At 35.5% G+C, this 23,778-nt stretch overlaps 2 protein-coding genes across 2 annotated transcripts; both read left to right on the top strand.

The window, feature by feature from the left end:
* Nucleotides 1–994: 994 nt before the first annotated feature.
* Nucleotides 995–4,423, top strand: LOC127966512 (high mobility group-T protein-like). The gene is made up of 5 exons (XM_052567537.1): nucleotides 995–1,150; nucleotides 2,863–3,024; nucleotides 3,107–3,252; nucleotides 3,341–3,515; nucleotides 3,658–4,423. The coding sequence occupies exons 2-5, from the start codon at nucleotides 2,878–2,880 to the stop codon at nucleotides 3,802–3,804; spliced, it is 615 nt and encodes a 204-aa protein (XP_052423497.1). The 5' UTR covers nucleotides 995–1,150; nucleotides 2,863–2,877; the 3' UTR covers nucleotides 3,805–4,423.
* A 1,240-nt stretch (nucleotides 4,424–5,663) lies between these two features.
* Nucleotides 5,664–14,437, top strand: LOC127966511 (katanin p60 ATPase-containing subunit A-like 1). Its single transcript, XM_052567536.1, has 11 exons — nucleotides 5,664–5,791; nucleotides 7,155–7,394; nucleotides 7,559–7,719; nucleotides 8,342–8,504; nucleotides 8,661–8,788; nucleotides 9,743–9,848; nucleotides 10,185–10,343; nucleotides 11,655–11,781; nucleotides 11,870–12,004; nucleotides 13,051–13,177; nucleotides 13,845–14,437. Exons 2-11 carry the CDS (start codon nucleotides 7,233–7,235, stop codon nucleotides 14,041–14,043), a joined length of 1,467 nt encoding a protein of 488 aa, XP_052423496.1. The 5' UTR covers nucleotides 5,664–5,791; nucleotides 7,155–7,232; the 3' UTR covers nucleotides 14,044–14,437.
* Nucleotides 14,438–23,778: the final 9,341 nt, after the last annotated feature.

Here is a 23,778-nt window from a genome sequence, read left to right as displayed (position 1 = left end):
TTTCCCAATCAGGTTCCCTCGGCGCTCTATCTGCTGCCCCCCGTCCAACACAATACGAATTTGCATAATTTCCCCGATGATTTAGTCATTAACATTTATAGTCTCAGGTTCTTGCGTGTGTTTATGTATGAAAATAACTTGGTTTCTAATTATGGCCTAAATAGTAATACATATGTTAAGCTATTGCTGCATTTTTTATGATAGATAGATAGATAGATAGATAGATAGATAGATAGATAGATAGATAGATAGATAGATATTGAAAAAATATCAAGAGAAAAAAGAATTATTGTGCACCATTGCTTTTCTTTATTTCTAGGCTAAACTATCTATATTTATCTGCTAAAATTACTATTGTAAATATAAAATTTAAGTAAATATATTAGTGGTCGGACTAATCTAAATGCCATGATATCGAGATTAATGTTTTGAGAGTGTTAATTTTAACACCCAGAATAAAAGATAGAAAAAACTTTAGTTGTCCGGGGGTCCTGCCATTTAATTTATTCAAATCAAAGACTCAATAACAATCTGCAGAAAAGCTATTTTGACGTTGTGTCACATCGGATCATCTCGAAACTTTGTCATTAATCAACATTTCGCACTCAAAAACGAATCCCACCGATTAAGCCACTTTAATAAATATTGCTCATAATTGCATATTTTGGTTAAAATCTGTCTTCGAGGTTCATATAGTGTTTGATCTAAGCGGGGCGTCAGTCGGACCCAGCACTCTTTCATCCAGCGTTTCGCACCTTACAGCAACGCCGACGCTTCACATGGACACACTCATTCATTCAGCACTGTGCGTGGAACACATAGAACACAGTACTACTACAGCCAACACAGTACACACAGCCTTTGCTTTAAGCTGAGACAAGAAACACACACATACACTCCGTATTTTGTATTAACCCGCCATTTAAAACACTCGTGACGTTTCACAAAAGGCAGCCAATCGCAGGCCGGCTGTTATTAGGACAATGGAAAGCGCTCAGCCAATCGCAGGAGTGTTCGCCATGGCGGCAGCCAATGGCATGGAAGCCCTATTGAGAGTAATGCTAGAGGGTTGAGAGAGCAGACTACTGCGTAGACCTATTACATCCACATACAGCCATTGCAGTACATTCACTATCCAGACAAGACAGCGGTAAGTGTCAAGCTTGTAGACATTTCAAAGTGTGGGGTAAGTACAATAATTGCGAGAAAAGGCCAGGAAACCATACGAAATTTAATTTTAGCTTGTAAAAGAGCAATTTTAATGGTGGGGGGGTTTTTGTGAAACGTTAAAAATGAGGGCATTATCCCCTCAGAATGAAAATAAAAATAACCATAGCTTTTTAATTTAATTTGTCTTTATGTTACGCTTGAAAATTACACGGAAAATAGTCTGTCTCATTCGAGGGGTTTGAAAGGCAGAAAATGTGAAAAATAAATAAATTAATATCCTGTCTATTCGAAATGTATGTTAACGTTAAGCGGACAACTCGGTAATGTTAACAGAATTGCGTACAAACCAGGTCTATGGACGTGATAGTGCCAGCAAGCAGCCATTGCAGCGCTTTACAAGGGATGTCTGTCAGTAGAACTATGATAAATGATAAGAAAGAAAAAAAGCAGACTAACGCAAAAATTAAAGCACAACGCCATTGTCATGTGTGTGGATTTATACGCTCGGTGAAACTGAAATGACAGAGATACGGGAGAAAGAAAATCACCTCAGGAGCTGCGCTTTACTGTAATGGCTGACTGTACTCGCATAGGAAACAAGGCAAATCCACAGAGCCATAGATAGGCGCCCGTCGCTTCAACTTTTTCAAATCGTATTTTCTACCCCGCCGAGCTCAAAGTATGCAATTTTCGAGGCGGAAAATAAAAATTCAATCTTTCGTCGTTCCAACCCGTATATTTTGACATTTTTCCGTGCGTGAGAAGGGTGTTAAATTGAGAGTTGAAGTGAGGTAGGTAATGCGGTCGCGGTGCTCCCCCTTATTGCAAAGCAGTGTAATGGCTGAGCGCTGACACAAAGAGAAGGAGCCATATTCTCAGTGTTAGTGCATGAAGACAAGCAGCCATTGCGAGCCCACAGCAAACTCTGTACAGCACAGACCCAATGTATTACTATACACCAGGCGAATGCACTGGGCTTTTTGCGAAGGAAACAATTTTCGGTCAGAAAACCGACCCTCGCCGTTTGTTTGTCGTGTCCAAAAGCGAGCAGGAAGGCGGGTGGAGACATTTCAGGGGGACTTTCTTTCATGAAGAAGGCTTTCTCACAAAATGGAAGAAGAAATATTGCCGTCGTTGTTGACCTCCTTTCCTTCAGAGAGACGAGAGTGTGCGCCATTGCTATCTGAACGGTACATAGAGAGAAACGGGCTGTTTTCAACGGAGATTACCGCTAAAGTGAACTTGATTATTAAGAAATTTTACAAGTTTTACGATGTCGCGCGTACTTTGGCACATAAAAGAACTTTAATTAACCAACTTATTTTCACAATTTTAACCCCTTTTAACAACAAAAAAAAAAACTATTTTGTAAAGTTTGAGTATTTAGAGCAACTTTTTTTAAGATTTCAAAAGTACACACAAGACATTTTATTTTTAAAAGCACTATTATAGAATGTCAGTTGTCTTGTTATGTTTACATAATAAAACGTAATTTTTGTTGCGAAGATAAACAACGCGCAAATGCGCATCTTCTAAATATTAACTATAAATTAAAAGATAGTTGGGGTTCATGATATCATGCCAAAATTACATTTTTGCTAGTCGAATTAATTCTAAATATTATAGAGCAACTAATTTAATATTATATTTGGGAATTATAATTGAATAATGGATTTTCTTATTAAATTTCAGGATATTTAGGCAAAGATGGGGAAGGATCCAACAAAACCAAGAGGCAAAATGTCCTCTTACGCATACTTTGTCCAGACCTGCCGAGAGGAGCATAAGAAGAAACACCCTGAGGCAACGGTCAACTTCTCTGAGTTTTCCAAAAAGTGCTCAGAGCGATGGAAGGTGTGACTGACCTTTCGTTTACATTGTGTTTATGCCCTTTCCCTCTTTTCCCAACAATGATTTTTTTTCTTCCCTTCCTCAGACTATGTCAGCTAAGGAAAAAGGGAAGTTTGAAGATATGGCCAAACAAGACAAGGTCCGTTACGAGAGGGAGATGAAAAACTACATTCCACCCAAAGGCGAGAAGAAAAAGAGGTTTAAGGACCCCAATGCTCCCAAGAGACCCCCGTAAGAATCTCACTAGTTCATGAAGATGCATTAGCATTTGTGAAGGATGTACAGTTTATCTTTTTTTTTTCACTCCGTTCTACCAAAGGTCTGCCTTCTTCATTTTCTGCTCTGAGTTCCGACCCAAGGTGAAGGAAGAGACCCCTGGTCTCTCCATTGGAGATGTGGCTAAGAAACTGGGTGAGATGTGGAACAAAACATCAGCTGAGGAGAAGCAGCCATTTGAGAAGAAGGCAGCCAAGCTGAAGGAGAAGTACGAGAAGGTGAGAAAGGATGCCATGACTAATGAACATCATGCGGATAAAGATAAATCAACTGAAAAACAACCATAATAGCCATTGTTATATTAAGTGAATTTGCTATATGAATAGGTTTCCTTTCTGAAAAAATGTATTTTCCTTTTAGGACATCACCGCCTATCGCTCCAAAGGCAAAGTGGGAGGTCCAGCCAAGGCCCCATCCAAGCCAGACAAGGCTAATGATGATGATGACGAAGACGATGATGATGATGATGAGGAAGAAGATGAGGAAGAAGATGACGATGACGAGTAGATAAATAACATTTAGAGACTAGCTTGTTGTCTATAAAGCATTTAACCCCCCTGTACACTTTACTGAGGCTATAAAATGGGTAAGAGAAATATACCACCACAACATCAAAAAACCTGAAAGAAAAAAATTAAATAAGGCTGTGTATATGATATGTTTTTAAGCTGTACAGTTTCTTTTTTTTTTCCTGTTTTGTATAGTTAACACTACAGAAGTGTCATCTGTGTTTGTCTGAATGCCCCAACCCTTAATTTAGTTCTAATTTTAATTTCTTAAAAATGGTTCCAACACCACTATCCTTGCCCGGTACAGTTAAAAACAAAACAAATGGGGGTTGTAAAATTGTCTTTGGGTCAGTGGAGTTTTAGATGTGCGCAGCACACAACCTAGTTTCATGTGAGGTTGTAGTTCATATCTTAATGTACTTTTTTTTTTCTCGTTTACACTTTTTCCAAATCAGATATTATCATCATTAGTAAACTGCCGTATCAAAGTTATTTTACTGTATTTTCAATACCACTGTATTTGCAGAAATGATTTAAAAAAATGTAATTGTTTTGTTCTGGTATGCTTCTGACATCAATAAACTTTTTTTTTTAAATAAAGAAGTTGCTTTCACTTTTTCACAGCAGTAGATATAATTGTGAAAACCGAAAGGAACTCATTGGATTAAACTGTAAATGAATTTATCTGAAATTATTTTTTAGTAACGATTAGATAAATGCAATTTGTACTGAGTTCACAGCGCTTCTAATACTGAAGGTGAATAGAAGGAATTAGCGGTTTGTCATGTCTACTCTTGTTCATGTCAAAGATCAGATTACCAGAAGAGTTTCATGTAACAACTTTAACATTTTTATTACGAATTTAAAGCTTTCTTTATTACCCAAGACAAAGCTCAATTATCTTTATAGCTATATTGATTTTCTTTTCAAAATTATCAGCACCATTTTATTATATTGCTTAATATGTGTTATTAGTCGGGCAGTAGATTTGAATGTATGGTTTTAGTTTACAAACCAGTGATTCGGTTTTTAGGCCTTCATGTTTTTCATGGCAAACACAGAGGCTTTAAAAGAACACCTGAACGTATCATCAGATAAAAATCTCGATTAATCCGAGCCACCTGCTGTTCATCTGGTTAAACTGCATACATTACAGCGGTATACAGCGCCACCGATTGGTCATTGTGTGGTATTGTCATGTATTTGTAAAGGCCATGACGCTTAAATCAGATTATTATAGGTCAGCAACTCTCCCTTCATGCCTTGATGCCCTTATTTCGGAGCATTGAGCATTTTTATTGGTTAATATACATCGAATGGATTTTACTTAGTTGTGAGTGACGTGACAATCAGACAAGTATGGAGGCTCATACTCAGATTTTGTGCACTGCATTTAACCCATCCAAAGCGCACACACACAAACCGCGAACACACACCCGGAGCAGTGGGTAGCCATTTATGGGTTCTGTGCCTTGCTCAAGGGCACCTAAGTCATGGTAATTGCCAGCCCGAGACTCGAACCCACAACCCTAGGGTTAGGGGTCATACTCTCCAACCACTAGGCCACAACGTTCACAACTTTCCAATAGCCTCTGTTCCTTCTTTGATCTGGTATTTCATGGAAAAAACCGGGGCTAGTTAAGTTGTCACATTTTTACCTCAGTGAATATTTATCAATACTTATTTTATTAGTCGTGGCTACAAAGACAATAAAATAGTTAACTATTTCTGGAATGAACTATTAAAAATAAAGTTCATTTTAAATTTTGAATCGAAACCTTACAGTTATCTAATCCTTACAGTAAGATATAACCCGTGTGATAACTAGCCCCGGTCAGTTTATCAAGTTATAATGAAGCAGGTTGATACTCCGCCCACAACACAAGCATCCATTCATCAGTCAGTCAGCGTCTTTCCGCGGCCATGGCAACATCAGTGGGCAACGGACTGTGGGCCTGTCGAACGTAAAAGTGCCTCGCATCAAGGTAAGACTTTGACCTATTTCCATGAAAACGTTGAATTAAATGCAGAACACATATATCATATCACATGTTCTTAGTTAGATTCATAAACTAACAAGTGGACTTCATAGTTTGTTTCCTTGCAAATCCTTTTTGTTATCGCTGGCCTAATTTTTAAGCGTCTCGCACTGTTGCCGTATGGGTAATGTAGTTTCTTATTTTAATTTTCACTATTTGTTTGTACTTTAAAGCAAACGGCGAAAAACTACAGTTCCCGTGTAAAGGAATAATCAATAGCGGTGACGTTTGTGCCACTTTTACATATAAACGCGACTTGATTGTGTAGAAATAAATGATTGTATGTTATTTAAACGGAGGACTTTCAGGTAGGTTAGTTTATGTTAAAAGGAAAGATACAAAACAATACAAACAATTGGGATACAAACAATTTGAGGCGTCCTGAACGGTATTTATTATGTGCTTCATGTCAACAGTCCGTCAAACGAAATTGTCTTATTGTTTGACAGCCACTCTGTCTGTGGTCAGGGCAAAGGTTAATAAACCAAAGTTTAGTATTGCAGTAGCAGAAACTGCAGCTTTGTATCCAAACCCGTAGAGAAAAACTCTCATTGTTATCGGTGAATCCACACACAGAGTGATTCAGTCACTTAAAATAGACCTGATAAGCCTGTAGTATTTTAGTTATTGAATTTTCAATCACTGAATTTGAAACAATTGCCATCATTAGGGCAGGAGAGAGAAAAAACATTTCACAGAGGCCTGATAGGGGAAAAAACTTGAATCCAATGCAACCTTTAATTTAACTTATGAACCTTAAAACCTTTCATTTAAAATTTGTATAATAAGAAATTATTTGACATCTAAAGGTAGCACACCATAATTTATATATTTATGATCTGTAAAATAATAATTATTATTTATATATATATTATACAAATGTATATATACTACTTTACAAATTCTTATACAAATTCAATAAATATATATTTATTTATTTATTTAAAATAAGAATATGAAAAGGCCTATTTCTTCATGACTCATTTTTTCTACTTCCATCGGTTTAAATATGTAATGTCCTCCTGAGACCTAGTAAAAAAAAAGCTTTGTGGATTTAGGAGGATATCTATGTTGATTTCTGAAAGAATAGCTCTTTAAATGGCTCCTGGGTTTTATTTTGTTACATGTTTTAAACAAAACTGCCTAAGAGATCTGGAAATGTGCAGAGACATTTTAATGCAGCTTTGGATGATTTGTCAGAAAGTCATTTGCTGTACCCGACTTCACCCCTCTTCTGTTACTATCTCTATAAATGTTTGATTTAGCTCTGCATCATCTTATCAGCCTTTCTGTTCTTTCACATGTTCAGGACTCATGGCCTTCAATAACCAGCATCTCTGATGACCTGTGAACTCAGCGCAACGTTTGGTTCGATTTCTTTCTCATCATGAATCTGACTGAGATTTGCGACAATGCTAAGAAAGCAAGAGAATATGCACTACTGGGGAATTATGACTCATCTATGGTTTATTATCAAGGTGTTATACAACAGATCCATAAGCACTGTCAGTCCCTCAGAGATCCTGCTCTGAAAGTCAAATGGCAACAAGTAAGGCGCTCATATACTGTATGATTCAATTTGATTTGTACTTTTTTATAATGCTGTGAGTTATATGTGCTTGTACTGGTATTAGCCAAAGATCACAGTGGTGTTTGTGTTACAGTTTATGTAATCTCAAACCAGTGCTGTTTTTCTCCCTTCTCTGAGCCCAGGTTCGGCAGGAACTGGCAGATGAATATGAGCAGGTGAAAAGCCTTGTAAACACCCTGGAGAGGTTCAAGGTGGACAAACCCGTTGATTTCCCCAACCCTCTGCCTGAAGAGAGCCCAAGGGAACCCGCTGTCTGGCCTCCCCCAACTCCTGCAGAGCACAGGTAGAATAGACAGCTGATTACATAAAGCCCTGAGGAGCTCTGTCAGCTGCAGAGCATGCCACACGTCTCCTGTCTTTATGCTGTCATTGCTGTGTTCACTCGTGCGTCATGTCATACAGAACTAAATGGATCATGAGTTATACATTTACACTATTTAATTAAAGGTATTTAATTAAATTACATTAAATGGAGTTGATACTGGCAATGTGTAATAAAAAAAAATAAAAAAATAGGAATAACATTAATTTGATATAACTTAATTTGAAAACCTTTAATGAGAAGTTGCTGATGTAATATAATGCGGTTTTAGTTGAAAAATATAAAATATTTTAAAATATTAATATTTAAAATATTACAATATTAAGGGAAGATAGTATAGACATTTTTAATGCATTAGGAGATTTAAAATGTAAATATTTTGTAAAGTTATAAATATCTGTGCTGTTACAATTGAGCAATTTAATGCATCCTCTCATCCGATGTGTTAAATAGATGCTTTAAATAATTACATTCACTAGTCGGTTCACAAATCACAAAAAAAAAAAAGAAAAATATGTCAGAATGTGTGCATATGTGGTCACATGGTCCAGATTCCCTATGATATCCCTCTGTCTGGTCATAGGGGACCTGTCCAGGTGAAGAAGCCAATCACTGTATCAAAGCCCCAGAGAAAGGAGTCACCTGGAATGCAGCATCGCGGCCCTTTGGGCAGAGGTCAGCCGAACATCAAATCAGAGAGACCGAACACCCGTGATGGTCGTGGAAATAAAGCTAAGGATGAAAAAGTAAGTTATTAAACTATTAAGCTGAAAGTATAAAATGAAAAAACTTAGTTTGGATTATGATTATAGTTGATTTAATGTCAGTTTAGACAATTTAGGATTAGTAAGTAGCTATTATCATGTGTTGTAGCAATGTGCCCTGCCTGTCTGTGTTTCTAGAGTAAGAAGAATGCCCAGGAGGGTGCTGCTGATGTGGAACAGAGGAAGTTTGACGGCACAGGCTATGACAGTGATCTGGTGGATGCACTGGAGAGGGACATTGTGTCCCGGAATCCCAATGTCCACTGGTATTGTGCCACTTTAGCATTAGTTTTTCTGCTTAGTGTAAAAAATAAATGTGTGTGTGTGTATGTATACATCTGTATTGCTCATTTGCTATAATTAAATTGAATTATGTGTGATATTACATCACTTTGCACTGTATGTTGTTATCGACTGTTGAAAAACTTGGAGTGAACCTAAATGAATTTTTTGCTGACGATAACTTCTCAAACAAATAATTGCAATTAACGTTATTTTTGTCTGTTCAGCTCATGCCTATAAGGCTACTATGTTAATTAATTTTTATTTTTATTTTTTTTTACGTATAATTAAATATGGTCATACATTTTTTAAATGTTGTGAAAATATATTTAAAAATTAAAACCATTTTATTTCTCTATTTTTTACTTTATTTTTGGTCCACTTCGCATTCACATAAGACATGAGCACACTTTTAATGGCTGAATTTAAATGTTTGGGTTTATGCAGATACATTTCCTTTTTAGAATGGCAAAATGCAATTAAAATGTAAACGGCACAATCATTTTGACTATAAAAATCATGAATATATCAAATAATAAAAAATTACTACTTCTAACTGTAAAACAACACATACTAAAGTACAAAATGTGCCAAGGCACTTTTCTCACTCTTAAATGTTTATTCATAAATAGATTGGCTAGTTTGATCAGGCTTTCAGCATTCAGTAAGAGTTAGAACTTTAAATTCAAATCTATCTTTTTTTCTTCCTTTTTTTTTTTTTTTAAATAAAAAAATCAGTTCAGAATATTTGAAAAAAGTCCCTCTGGGCCTAGGCATTGGCTGTATAAATAGCAATGCAGTAAGTTTAGTTTTCATACTTGACCAGAGACAAATAAGTAACGTGTTGAGTCAGCGACAGCTGTCAGTCACAGTGGCAGTTAGTGATTCAGTGCTGGACGGTGATTCAAGCAAGCTGTCATGTGTTACTGTTCCTGCAGGGATGACATAGCAGATCTGGAAGATGCCAAAAAGCTGCTGAGAGAGGCAGTGGTCCTGCCTATGTGGATGCCAGACTTCTTCAAGGGGATCCGCCGCCCGTGGAAGGTTAATATGTTAGATTACACTGATGCCAGAGTTTGACATCTGAACATACACACATATGGATACATAGTCTGTCATGTCACTGTGTTTTTGCCAACGTTTATTCACCCATTTGGTTTAATTTCTTGTGATCATTGTGTTTTTTTTTGCCCAGTAGGGGGCGCTGGTATAATAGTAATTATGGAGGAGAGAATGCACATTTTTGCTGATATATTTCTCTTTAGTTTGTTTTCCACATGCTGTTTGCTTTGTTGAAGTGTTTTTTTTCCTTACACTATCAGCTGCACCTGTGTTTCAAATATATGCCCATGCAAAGTCTTGTTTTGTTTTAACTCTCAGGGGGTGCTGATGGTGGGTCCTCCAGGCACGGGGAAGACCATGTTGGCTAAAGCGGTTGCAACTGAATGTGGCACAACATTTTTCAATGTTTCATCCTCCACGCTGACCTCAAAGTACAGGGGAGAGTCTGAGAAACTCGTGCGGCTCCTTTTTGAAATGGTGAGTGGTCTCACAGTCTCTAATGTAGGCACTGTGATAACATGTCCATTGATTGGTTTAGTTTTTTTTGCTGAAGGTATAATTTGATTGTGATAAGGATCGGGAGTTAAGTAGACATCAGGGCACAAATGATCAAAAAGTGATAAAAATATCCTAGATATTTAAAATGCCTCAATTAGAGACCCCATAGTAAAGCTCCTTTCTTCACCATTTTTGGATGATAAAAGTCAATGTAGAAAACAATGAATATAATTAAGTATTTAGTTAGACAACATAAAAGTAAAAATACCCCTCAGAATATATGACGATTTAACATTAATTGGCAAAAAATGCTCCGTAAAATCAGGTAAAAATATTGAAAATCATTGTTGATTTGACAAATTGGCAAAAACGTGTATTTTTATAGGTAAAGTTATGTAGTTCTTTCCTAACATTCTTTAAAGTAAAATGATATGTTTTTATAGGGAAAAGGTTAGTTAGTTAGACAGATAGTCAGTTAATTAGTTGGCCAGCTAATTAGTTAGGTAGTTGTGCCCCAATAAAAGAATAAAAACCTCCTTAAACTCAGTGTTGATTTGATGTAGATGGGCATTGCACTGTTTAAAATTTTAATTTAATAAAAAATTTAGTTAGCTAACCTCATAAAATGTGAAATAATAAAACAAAACTGTAATGGGTCAAAATTATCGATTTGTCTTTTATTCCAAAATCATTAGGATATTAAGTAAAGATCAATTTCGATGAAGATATTTTGTAAATTTCTACTGTAAATATATCAAAACATAATTTTTGAATAATACTATGCATTGTTAACGACTTCACTTGGACAATTTTAAAGGCCATTTTCTTAATATTTAGATTTTTCTTTTTTTTTGCACGCTCAGATTCTAGATTTTCAAATAGTTGTATCTCAGCCAAATATTGTCAGATCCTAACAAACCATACATCAATGGAGCTTATTTATTTAGCTTTTAGATGAGGTATAAATCTAAAAAAAAATAAAAAAAATAATATATATATATAATTTTTTTTTTTTTTAACCCTTGTGATTGTTTTGTGGTCCAGGGTCAAATATAAGAAATAAAAGGTTAGTTGGTTAAATAAATACTACTACTACTACTGAAAACTAAATAATAAATAAATAACCTGAGTCTGATTGTGTTAAAATTAAGTAATATCATTTATGATAATATGATAACACAATATATAATTAACAAAAAAATCTTGCTTATGTCATAGTCTATTGTCTATACTGCATATTTGTACTTCTACATGTTTTGGTCATTTTTGTTTCATTTTTTCCTGTAACAGGCTCGTTTTTACGCCCCTACAACAATTTTTATTGATGAGATTGACTCTATTTGTGGGAGACGGGGCACATCAGACGAACACGAGGCCAGTCGCAGAGTGAAGTCCGAATTACTCGTGCAGATGGATGGTGAGTTTCGTGTAGTAGGCGACTCTGTTATGATAGTACAATGAATGATGCGGCCTTATTTTAACTCCCACCCGTGTAATGGCATCAGGTGTAGGAGGTGCTCAAGAGAGTGACGATCCCTCTAAAATGGTAATGGTCCTGGCTGCCACTAACTTCCCCTGGGACATTGATGAGGCTCTTAGGAGAAGACTGGAGAAGAGGATCTACATTCAACTACCCACTGGTAATCTGACACCCTCACACACAAACGCCCATCAACAGGAAAATGTTCTCCAGGCAGTCACGGCTCCTCTGGTTTCTCCATGCAAGTCACCCACTCATAAATGAACAGCCTGACTAATTTCTCTCTATTCACACTGTGCTGTGTAGTTCAGTCAGTTAGTCATTACTCACAAGCTTTCGTTGTCTGATGCAACTCCTTTGTTATAGTCACAGGGCCTGGATTTTAGAATTTCAAATTGGATGTACTTTTAAATATGTACTTTTTTAAATTTTTATGTTATATTTCTTCCCAAAAACAAAAGGGAAAAAAAGGTAATTATTGACACACAAAAAAAAGGAAACTTATTTTTAGAACCATGAAGATGATTCTAATTGTGCATTTATTTCTGACACTTAAGCACATTTTTAAATATGAGTAATAGTAAAATTAAACCAGCATAACTTAAATCAAAATAACAAAGCGTTTTACAGATACTTTATATTAAAATGACAATATTATTGTTTGTTATTCATTGCCAATTTATTGTAACTTTATATAGAATTTTATTTATAAAATTAAAACTATATTTATCATATTTCCTGGAAAATAGGTCACACCTGACTATAAGCCGGATCAGGTCAAATTTGCTTTGTTGAGAGGAAAAAACACTTATGTCACTTTTATTTTTATTATTACTATTATTATTATTTATATTAAGAAATAATGTAAAATACCCAAAATATAAAGTGAAATTTTAACAACCAACACTATGTTAAAAATTAAAACACTGTTTTTTTTTATTTCCCCCTCACTCCACAACAAATAACAAATACATTTAGTGGTATTCAGAACAGAGGAGGAATGAAAAATATATGTATTAAAAGAACATAAATTATAGTAGCATTCATTATAGACAAAATTTATTTTAAACGCCAAGGTTTGAACAAATTTATTTAAAGGGAAATATATATGTTAAAAAGAGAAATACAGATGTCAAAGTAGACTTTAAAATCAAAACAGGAAAAACATGGTTTTCATAATGTTCAAATGATTACTGAACTCCACAGCTCAAGGTCGAGCTGAACTCTTAAAGATCAACCTAAGGGAAGTTGAAGTGGCTTCTGATGTGGATCTCACCTTCATCGCTGAGAAAATAGAGGGCTATTCAGGAGCTGACATCACCAACGTCTGCAGGTACAGTATGTTTTCAGGATTACAGATAACACCTTGTCCTAACTGAACTGGATGTGACAGGTTTCGAGCATCAAGTCATTTTCCTGCTCTTGCTAAAAACATAATGTGGTGCAAAGTGACAAAATCACAGCCACTAAGAACAGACTCAAGCTCAACAGTGGTTGCCTGGGGCTCGTTAGTATATTTTCCGTTCATTTTCCCCTTCAGCCTTGCAGAAAATTCTGAATAGAAGAGTTATCTTGAACCAAACCAACCAGCTCTAACTATTTCATGGACCTATTCATCCCAAGAAGAACCCTGCATATTGCCCATAATTGAAAATGATTAAAGCAGTTCAGTATAGGTTTATACAGTATGTTTTGTCCCTGCATAATAAGCATGGAGTGGAGGGAAGTATATCTTACACTTTAATGTCTAAAGGAATAGTTCACCCAAAAGTGATTACAAGTGATCAAGTCATTACAAGTGATGTATTGCTAAATTTCTCCAAATATATTCTGAAGAAGAAACAAACTCATCTACATCTTGGACGGCCTGAGGTTGAATATATTTTCCGCAGATTTTCATTTATGGATGAACCATTCCTTTTAAATGAAACCCTATGCTCTAAATATGTAAATTGATGGTGTTGATCTGACTGATGGACTTTGTACTTTTGTTCTCTCAGGGATGCATCATTGATGGCGATGCGAAGGAGGATCCAGGGTCTGAGTCCAGAGGAGATCCGTGCTCTTTCTAAAGATGAGCTGCAGATGCCAGTCACCATGGAGGACTTTGAGCTTGCACTTAAAAAGATCTCAAAATCCGTCTCGGCTGCAGACCTGGAGAAGTACGAGTCCTGGATGTCTGAGTTTGGGTCTGTGTGAAGAGAAGAGACAGCCACAAGATAAGTGGGAGAACACATTGTGGAACAATACTTGAAACGTTGAGACATTTTAATATGCAAAGATGATACTGAAACTAGTCAAACCAGTGTTCAGATGCGTATGAACACATTAGGACTGAGAAATGTCACACCTTTCTATTTCTAACTTCATTCTCCGCTAACAGATGGAAATCACCTGAATTGCTAATGACCTGTCTTAAGTTTCAAAATGAAACGCCTGTGAAACTGATACTTGACAATGGAGACCAGCATAATCCTGGTGCTGTGCTGGATGTTTTTAAATGTTTATCAGTATGTAGAAATTCATATGTGCTGTATTCTTTTATCTGTTTTACATGATAGTAATAATAAAATTAACATTTGTTCTCTACCTATTTAATGTAAAAAATCTGCTTATTTTCTCAATACACTAAAAAAAAAAAAAAAAAAAACTTTAGTAATCCTGTTTTATTTACACCTTGATTTAATAATGTACTTGATTTATCAGTGCACGTTGTTCCAAAGAAAAACACTGTTTCTATTCATCAAAAATAATAACTTGCCCTAGCTCTGAAACAAACTTTCTTTTGGACGATATCATCAAGACATATACAGATTGACTTAAACTCTGCCCACTTTTTTGTGATCCAGGTCATTTTTAGTGGATAAAACAAAGTCCCACCCTACTTATTCATCTCTTTAAATTTCATGATTTCACAATCATGATATCACACCCCGTCTTTTATAGCATCAAATAACTACCTAAAAGGTTGGTGCCGATGGCCTCGTGGGCAGCACGCCAACATGTAGAGTCGTTGCACTTCAAGTTCATGTCTTTCACAAACCCAACCCACTATCTCTTTCACCCACTTCGTTTCCTGTCGACCTACTGTCCTATATAAATGAAATGACAATTGAAAAAAAAAAAAAATTTAATTAAAGTTTATTTGTCGCTTTTTACGATACGATAACAGAAACATTTTAGAAAATTACGTTTATACAATATTTAGTAGTAGCTTATCAGTGGTGACTGCCACTACCTAAAAGCAAATTTCCCTTAAAAATAAAGCAGCAGTAAAATAACTACCTCAAATGAAGGAAACCATCTTTGGAAAAAACAATAATTTGAAGTGTAATTTGATTATTCAGTTTGTCTCACGTCCCATTAGATTAGACAGAGAGAGCGAGGTTTATGATCTATACTGCAGCCAGCCACCTGGGACAAAATGATCAAAACGTTCTGGCTTCACTTTCAGGCATCTTGCGGCATGCTTGGTTTTAACAGCGGCAAAATTCTGTATAATTTCTCAATCAAAAAAACTATTTTCAATAGTGGAGCACAGCTCGCAACTCACTTTCCAACCAAGCAGGTTTCTGTTGGCAAATCGACTTGAATCTGTTGAGAAATCTGTCCGCCTTCATGCAAAATTCCCAAATGCTTGGATTTTGCCTGTGAAAATTTGCCAAAGAATTATAAATGTAACCGTGTTTTTAAGATACAAATTTTCAAACATTGTCCAAAATCACATCTGATGTTCAAGCATTTACAGTTTGTATGATAGCTTCAAAGCAATCATATCTGCATGGATGATGGGTGATAAAGTTGTTGTGTCCTACAGCAGCAGAAGGGTGTGACTCAGTCATCAGGAGGGAGGACAGTGGGGGAAGAGGATGACTGTGTTGTTGTGGGCCGTGCTGTGTGAGTGTGGGCTGTGTGTGGAGTTTATTGTTTCCTGACTACTTCAGAGTCAACGTGATAACTGTCGTGATGTGTTCTCAGCCCGAAGCCAAGTTTCCTGACTGTTGTGAAATTATTTATCCATCCTGCATTTTATTTTTTTTCCATCACCCAGTTATGGCCAGCATTAAAAGCAACAGACTAACAAAAAATCGGTTAGCAAGTAGTAGGTGAAATAGATGCAGGTTTTGAGTTTGTGAGGACACAGATGGACGTGGCAGCTAGTGATTATCCAAAGAGAGTGTGAACGAATCATAATATGGACAACAGTCTGACCGGCTGACGAGAGGACCGATGATGGCATGACGTGGCATTTGTGCAGTAGAAATCGAGGATAATAGGCAATACTTGTCCTGAAGCTTGGCTCTTTAAAGACCACGACACATGGCTACGACACAGACCAGCTGCTCTTATTTTTTTTAATGATTTGACTCCACTGAACAGTTGGTGTAAGCAGGAAAAAGTGTCATTTATATAAAAAAGCTACACAAATTATTTCATACATGTGCTTTATCTGTGTATTTATTATTAGGTTATTAATAGTTTTTTTTTTATTATATTATGTTTTTCTAATTACTTATTTATTTTTTTTTTTTTAAGAACTGCAATTTAAGTGAACATGTTTACACAAATAGTAACATACATTTCTGAATTTCTTAGTATTAGTTTGTTTCCCTTTGAACACCTGAATTGAATAGTCTGAGTTGTCCTAATAATGCAAAATGTAATAATTTGTATTCATTTTAGAAAATGACAAGATTTTTACACAAGTTTAAACTTTTCTATTAATTTCTTGGGTTAAAATAAAATTTAAATCCTATATTTTTGTTATGGTTTCAAATAATTTAAATGATATATCTATATAAATGTTATATATACTACACACACACACACACACACACACATATATATATAATATAAACACCTTTAAAAATAAGTTACATGATGGCTCTGACGACAGTATTGCATGCCTAGGTGTGTGTGGGGTGTTGGATTAAAGGCAGATGTTCCAGATGGTGTCAAATGAATCTATTTTTACCCATCCATAACTGCCTGTTACTAATCACCAAGTGCATTCTGGGAATATATCTTTATTTTAGTGGTGTAGATTTTATAGTATGTTACTTGAGGATTTAGTGGTACAGACTCTGACCAGTCACTCCTCCACAGCATCTGGCCCCAGACAGATTTAGATGCTGTAATGGATTTTATCTATTAGAAAAAAAACACGCTGAGTTGATACATCTGTCGTGTTTATATAGAATGATGTGTACATTACATAACTCTACATTAAGTTGGATTCGTTAATGGCACCATATCCACACGAAAGCATTTGGTGATGTTTCCTGTAGCACAGACACATATAAATGGCTTTTATATGAATATTTGTGGTTTCCATAGAATGGGTGTTTGAGAATTCACAGTTCTATGTACTCCAATGACCTTCAGAAGATTTTACACTCTTCTGAAAGTAAATTTGAGAGGAAGGAGAATTTGAAGAAGTCTACTGTGCTGAATTTTTAAGCTTCTTTGCATTGTGTGCTTCTGCTCTCGGTTTCAGACCTCAGCTGTGTCGCAGTTTCTAATATGTCCCATGAGATGACGCTTTTGTTGGTTGTTGCTCTTCATCACCAAATTTCCTGTTTTACACATGTGACCCCCAGTGCCTTAGAGAGAACAGAGTTTCCTGAAATGAATACACCTTGTAATATGACCAGTTTGAAAGCCTGTGGGATGGTCTCAAAAAGCCCTACAGGGGTAATAACATTCAATCTTTGTGGAATTTTATTGAAATTGATAGCAATTACTGTAAATGTACTGTTGCACTGCCTTTTTTGTAAATCTCATATGATAATTATATCTATTTGACTTAATTATAATACACCGCTATATACACAGCTAGGGTAGAATGTTTGTTTTATCTATCTATCTTTTTATCGGTCTGTCTGTCTGTCTGTCAAATAAATCTTAACATTACATTTAACAATATTTTTTTAAACTAATATTTATATCTGTATTGTAACTTTATTACTTACTGTTTATCCATTCCAATTAATATATTTATTGCAGAAATAGCAACAACAATATTGTATGTTATAAATATTAATATTATATGATTAATAGCAATAATTTATATTTACTATATTAAATCAGTAAATACAATGATGTATATACTAAAATACATATATTTAAAAATGTATAGCAATAATTTATATTTACTTTATTAAATCAGTAAATACAATGATGTAAATACAAAAATACATATATTTAAAAAATTCACACAAATTGTGTGTGTGTGTATTTTGTATATACATATGTATATGCACACATGTATTTCTGTTACTATTATTTTTTTTAATACTTTTAATATATAATGTAATATAGATTTGCTAAAATAAACATATATTAAAAGAAAATTGTATATATATGTTGTGTATAATATATTAATATATATGAAAATATATTTCAATAATAGAATAAATGTATGTATTGTGTGTTACTGTTACTAACATTAATATGTATTATTTAATAATATCAATAATATGTACCATTTATATTTAATGTATGACATTTCGTAAAATTAAATGTCTGTATGACATACAATATTACATATTAATAATATACATTACATGTATTACAAACTAAATTTTATATTTTACACTTATATGTATTTATTACATAATATAATTATGTATTTATTACAATTATTCTATAAAAATGAATGCTCACTAGGTTTTCCTGCTGTTCTTTTTCTGCGTCGCCGGACGGAACTGTCGTTTCTGGGCTGCTGGCCATATTCAGTGACTGAGCCAAAATTCAAATCACTGGGGTCTCCCTCTCATCAGACGAGCCTGGAATGTTCAGCTCTGCGGGACTGCTGTGTTCTGACAGTGTTAGTGAGATACAGGATATCCCTGAAGGGGAGACAGCTAAACAATATTGTTTGTTAACAAACAGTAAACCAGACATCCTTCTCTATGATATAACACCCCACGCCCAACAGACATGAGCTCTCGGGCAACAGTTCAGCCCTTAAATATGGACAGAGAGTACAAATGTAAAACTACTTTTTAATCAAATCCGATATTATGAAATGGCAGATGAAGGCCTTCTTTATATCAGTATCACCCTTACGAAAATTAACCATGGTTTTATTGTAGTAAAAAGTGTAATAATGTTGATTATTATTTGTATAACCAGACTTTTACTCCAAATATCATGGTTAAACTATGATTAGTGTAGCGAAACCGTGGTTAATTTGTGGTTACCATGATTTTACCATAGTAAACATGTTTTTTTGGGGGGTTTTGTTTGTAGTAAAACCATGGTCATTGTTCGTAAGGACATCAGTGTTTTTGAGTTTCTTTTTGTATATTATGTTATCATTTTTAAGAAAAAAGAAAAGTAAATAAAATACTATACATATAAATAAAATGGACAAAACTACTCAATTTAGTTTTTAAAAATACATCTGTGTAGTTTAAGTCATATTAGAACATCAAAATGAAAAAGAGAAAATGTATATTGGTAGCTAGCTGAAATAAAATAATTCATTTTTCATATCTGATTTCATTTCAAACAATGTTTATTTTAGTTCATATAATATTTTCCCATGATCTTAGTTTTAGTTCCAGCTCTGTAATAACCCTGAAGCAGTAAAATATTCCCTCTAAAGCCTCCAGGCCTGTCTTTGTGTCGAACACATGAGGTCAGTCTGCCATCTGCACGATTAATGTTCCCAGTAATAACTGCTATTTGATTTTGTGTTGTTCTTTCAATAGGAACTGGCTCCCAACCTGCATCCAAATCCTGAATTGTTTGTCCCAGGCCAACTTACAAGAAGAACTTCAACCGCTTGTTAAAACCTAGAAAATCCTCCTCGCTTGTTTGTGGCCACTCGTGACTAGAGGCATCATTAAGATAATGGTCAATATCAGACCTGCGAGAGGATTCGCTTTGCACCAGTGCTAATAGAGGTCATGTGAGGTGGTCAGGTTATTTTTCATCATCACTAATGTCGAAGGGACTCAAAATTGGATGTCAACGTGCTCTGTCACACCAACCCCTACAGCTGTACAGGGTGATGTGGGATTTCTTTCCCCCACAAATGTGGTGGGTTTAAACTGTATTAGACAGGGCTGCCCACATGATGTCAGCCGATGATGTCACAGATGATGGATAAAGTAACATCTGTTGAGTTGAGGAATATTTCTGGTTAAAGGTAAATGATTAATCACTTGTGAGTTGAGACATCAAAGGAATTTAGTATTGAAGATGTAAATATGAAGCCTCAAGTATGGCTTAGGTTTCAAACAGATGAAGCACACACTGTGTGTCTCCACCCTTTATAATTCAGTGCATTTATCGCTGTTGCTGTGTTGAGGTAATACTGTCATTATGGCCACAATCAGCCTGGTATGCACTAATCTTGTGTCTGGCTGGACTTTACACAGGCTTTACAGTGAAAGACATGTTATATGAAGCCCAAAATGAGTTCAGGAATGGTTAAAATTTGGTTAAGATTCTGCGAAGCAGGAAAGCTCCTTGTCTCAGAGACACTTTTAAAAGGCAATGTAATATTATCTATTGAACCAAAATTCCAAAATAGTCCAAAATGAAACCCGTTTGTCATAATTTAGTCACCCTCATGTCAGTCCTATACTGTTTTTTTATTATTCCGTGCAACACAAACATTCAGCAGAATTTCTGAGCTGTTGTTTCTCTCAGGATAATTGGTTGTGAATGGGCTCTTAAAATACAAAAACACCATAAAAGTACTATAAAAGTTATCTTTATGATTCTTAAGAAGTCTTTTGAAGACATCCGGTAGCTTTTCGTGTCGTTATGCTCTTGTTTTTGTACCTTGACATAATGCATCCACATTTGCTTTCATTTATGGAGCAGCGTGAACATTCTTCTAAACTTCTCTTTTTGTGTTCCACAGAAGAAAGTAAATCATACGGGTTTGGAATGACGTGAGGCATTTTCAGGTGAATTATTCCTTTAAGGAGCATTATGAATGGCCAGTTTCAAAGCTGCTACTGAAACAGTGGAAATGTTTAGGGAGTATCCCAAGAAGTTTTTTCTCTGAGTTGGAAAGAAAAACAGCAAATGGTGGGTGCCATGGTGATTTGGGCAATGGTCACACACAGTAAAAGTTGTGGTACCTGTGCTTCAAATGAACTTACAGACAGACCAAACTGGCTCAGCCAAAAGCTTCATGGAAAGGTTCAGACACGTGATGAGAGAGGCATAAACAGGTTTATGTTTAGATATAATGTAATGCGAGACATAACACCGTTTCAGACACGCAGAACCAAGATCTAAATTAGTTCCTCGCTACTTATTGTAAATCTCAAATGAAAGAAGACACTGTCTACATGATTATCATGTTTTATCATTATAAATAATGAGTCAAGGATCAATGTTCAAGGCAGTTTAAAAGCCAACTTTTACAACGTTAATTATCAACCAGAAACAAGAGTGCAAATTCAATGTTTAGGAATTTTTCCTGTTCAACTCTTCACATACTTTCTGATTTCTGAAGGGTCATGTGACACTGAAGACAGGAGTAATGGCTGCTGAAAATTCAGCTTTGCCATCACTGGAGTAAATACAATTATTATAATATACATAATATATTCAAATATAAAACTGATTTTGAGTTGTAATAATATTACTGATTTTACTGTATTTTTGATCATAACGTCATGTGAGCAAAAGAAACAAAAATCACACATTTGGTTACACTATCAGCATTAAACAGCATGACATTGCTCTTACTGTACATAGTTAATTAGCTTTAATGTTTGCACCCCTGAGCAATAACGTTTTCATCAAGGTTACGTCTCTATCTGAGATGGCGTTCTCTGTTTGTGACTAATGCGTATAGCACTACTCTCAGATTCTCAAAGCTGTGAGATTGTCATAATTTGCAAATACACAAAACAACAAACACCAGAAGGACCAAGCAGCCTGTCAATAATGCTTTCAGCGCTCTTCTTGTACTTTGAGGAATGCATGTAACTCTAACAGTAGTTTGCAAAGTCTTTGTTTATCAAAGGCAGTCATCTAAAACCCTCCGGTCTGGTCCCACAGCACTAAGCTGCCACTCCGAGCATCTGTGCTTATTCTGGACCTAATCTCACTTTAGCTCTACCTATATGCTCTTATATGTGCAACGGAGAAGGCTTCCTATGTCATTCAATCCTTGGACCTTGACACATATAATCCATAGTAATTGATTTCCTTGTGTGTGTTGTGTGTCTGTGTGTGTGTGTGTGTTAGTTTGTACTCAATGGCTTCTATGTAAACACACTATTACAGAGATTAAAATTTAGAATCAAACAAAGGAAGTAGTTACATGTTTGTCTGAACGTCAACACAGTCGTAAACAGATAATGATCTCGGTCTACCCGACAGCCCCATATACACACAAACACACACACACCTGTTTAAAACCCCTGCATATTTATTCAGTCGTGTTTTGATGGCATTTGTGGCTGTATTTTGTTCTGACAGGAGATTGAAATGGCACACAGGAGAACAAAAGCGTTTTTGGAGGCAGCACAGAAGAATCAGTGACAGATTAAGGAGTTAATCCTCTTGAGTAGCTGTAGGTCTGACACCCCACGTCAGGATGAATTCCTCTCAACACTGTGCAAGACAATAGAAGTAGAGTCAACAGCACAGATATAGACCTCATGCTTTCAAGACAGGGCCACACATGCAGACATGCGCACACACTGCATTTAACTTTCTATGTAAATGTATTCATGGAATGGCTATAAGCACATATCTGTCAAATTACATTTGAATATTGTGAAAATGAGACTGAAGATAATATGCTTGCTTGTTTTGCTCAGTGACAAAACTAAATATCTGACACTGATATTGGTTTTAATACATGTTTTGTATTATTTCTAATGGTTTTCAGGAGTATGTGCTTCTGATCTCAATTTTATGTCCATTTATTATTATTTAATTTTTTCTGGCTTTATTTCGATTTTCCCCACAGGAACAGATTGTAACATAAAATTAAAAGGTATACAATAATTCCATTAGGTATAGGCTAGCGCCATTAATACGTATTCTGTCTATCGTATAAATTAAAAAGGTCTATGCCCCAAAAGAAGCAGAACAGTTATTATAAAATAGTGAATCCATCACATGATGCAATTTACGAATGGACAGCAATCTACATGAAGTAGAAATAAAAGGAAAAAATTTCAATAATAACAGGAGTACATGCAGTGTAAGCAAAAACAGCAGCCATAAAAATAAATATACAGTAAAATAATAATAACAATAATGATCTAACAAGTGAATGCATTATTTTTCTTTAGGAACAATGCAATTGTTCAAGACCTCTATGCTGTTTCATATATAAAAAAAATATTGAACAAATTGCTGAGAAATAGATAGCTTAAACCATATTACAATGGTTTGCTGGTCTGTCGGCTGGTTTTACAAGGATTTTAAGAGCTTTTCAGCTGGTTAGGATGCGGTACCAGCTTGCCAGCCCGCTAAACCAGCTGAGTTAACAGCCTGTCAAGGCTAGTGAGACCAGCTTAAACAAGCAAACCAACCATACCTGCTGGAAAGAAAAGCCTAACATCATGTTAGGCTTTTCTTTCCAGCAGGGTATAAACCACAGTTACATTGACCTAACAAATGAAGAGCCGTCCATTATTTTACTTGTGGTCACTATGGTCTTAGTAAAAATGCCACAGGTAAACTAAACTATTGGCGAGAACTAGCCTATGTGGTAAATAAATAACTGAATATTAACGCAATAAACTGGACACAAAACAGCATTAGGCTGATTATGTTTTTGTTTAATGTTCAGCATTTTATACTCTGAAAAAAAAGAATTGGCATAAAGCTTTTTGATAAAAGTTCCCAAATCCTTCCCACTAATTCGTTTACACGGGCGCGCATGGATTTGTGGGCTCGCCTCTCTCTCTCCGCCTCTTCCTTTAACTGCTGGGGGGCGTA

Source organism: Carassius gibelio, chromosome B10, assembly GCF_023724105.1.
Source record: "Carassius gibelio isolate Cgi1373 ecotype wild population from Czech Republic chromosome B10, carGib1.2-hapl.c, whole genome shotgun sequence".
NCBI lineage: Eukaryota > Metazoa > Chordata > Actinopteri > Cypriniformes > Cyprinidae > Carassius > Carassius gibelio.
The sequence above is the reverse complement of the archived record's forward strand: the minus strand, read 5'-3'. Positions and strand labels throughout refer to the sequence as shown.

What these genes read in the sequence shown, in the direction of transcription:
- LOC127966512 (XM_052567537.1), top strand. Translation starts at nt 2,878, where the DNA reads ATGGGGAAGGATCCAACAAAACCAAGAGGCAAAATGTCCTCTTACGCA. An exon ending in AGTGCTCAGAGCGATGGAAG is followed by an intron (nt 3,025 to 3,106) that starts GTGTGACTGACC and finishes TCCCTTCCTCAG; the next exon opens with ACTATGTCAGCTAAGGAAAA. An exon ending in AATGCTCCCAAGAGACCCCC is followed by an intron (nt 3,253 to 3,340) that starts GTAAGAATCTCA and finishes GTTCTACCAAAG; the next exon opens with GTCTGCCTTCTTCATTTTCT.
- LOC127966511 (XM_052567536.1), top strand. Translation starts at nt 7,233, where the DNA reads ATGAATCTGACTGAGATTTGCGACAATGCTAAGAAAGCAAGAGAATAT. An exon ending in CCAACTCCTGCAGAGCACAG is followed by an intron (nt 7,720 to 8,341) that starts GTAGAATAGACA and finishes GTCTGGTCATAG; the next exon opens with GGGACCTGTCCAGGTGAAGA. An exon ending in CGGAATCCCAATGTCCACTG is followed by an intron (nt 8,789 to 9,742) that starts GTATTGTGCCAC and finishes CTGTTCCTGCAG; the next exon opens with GGATGACATAGCAGATCTGG.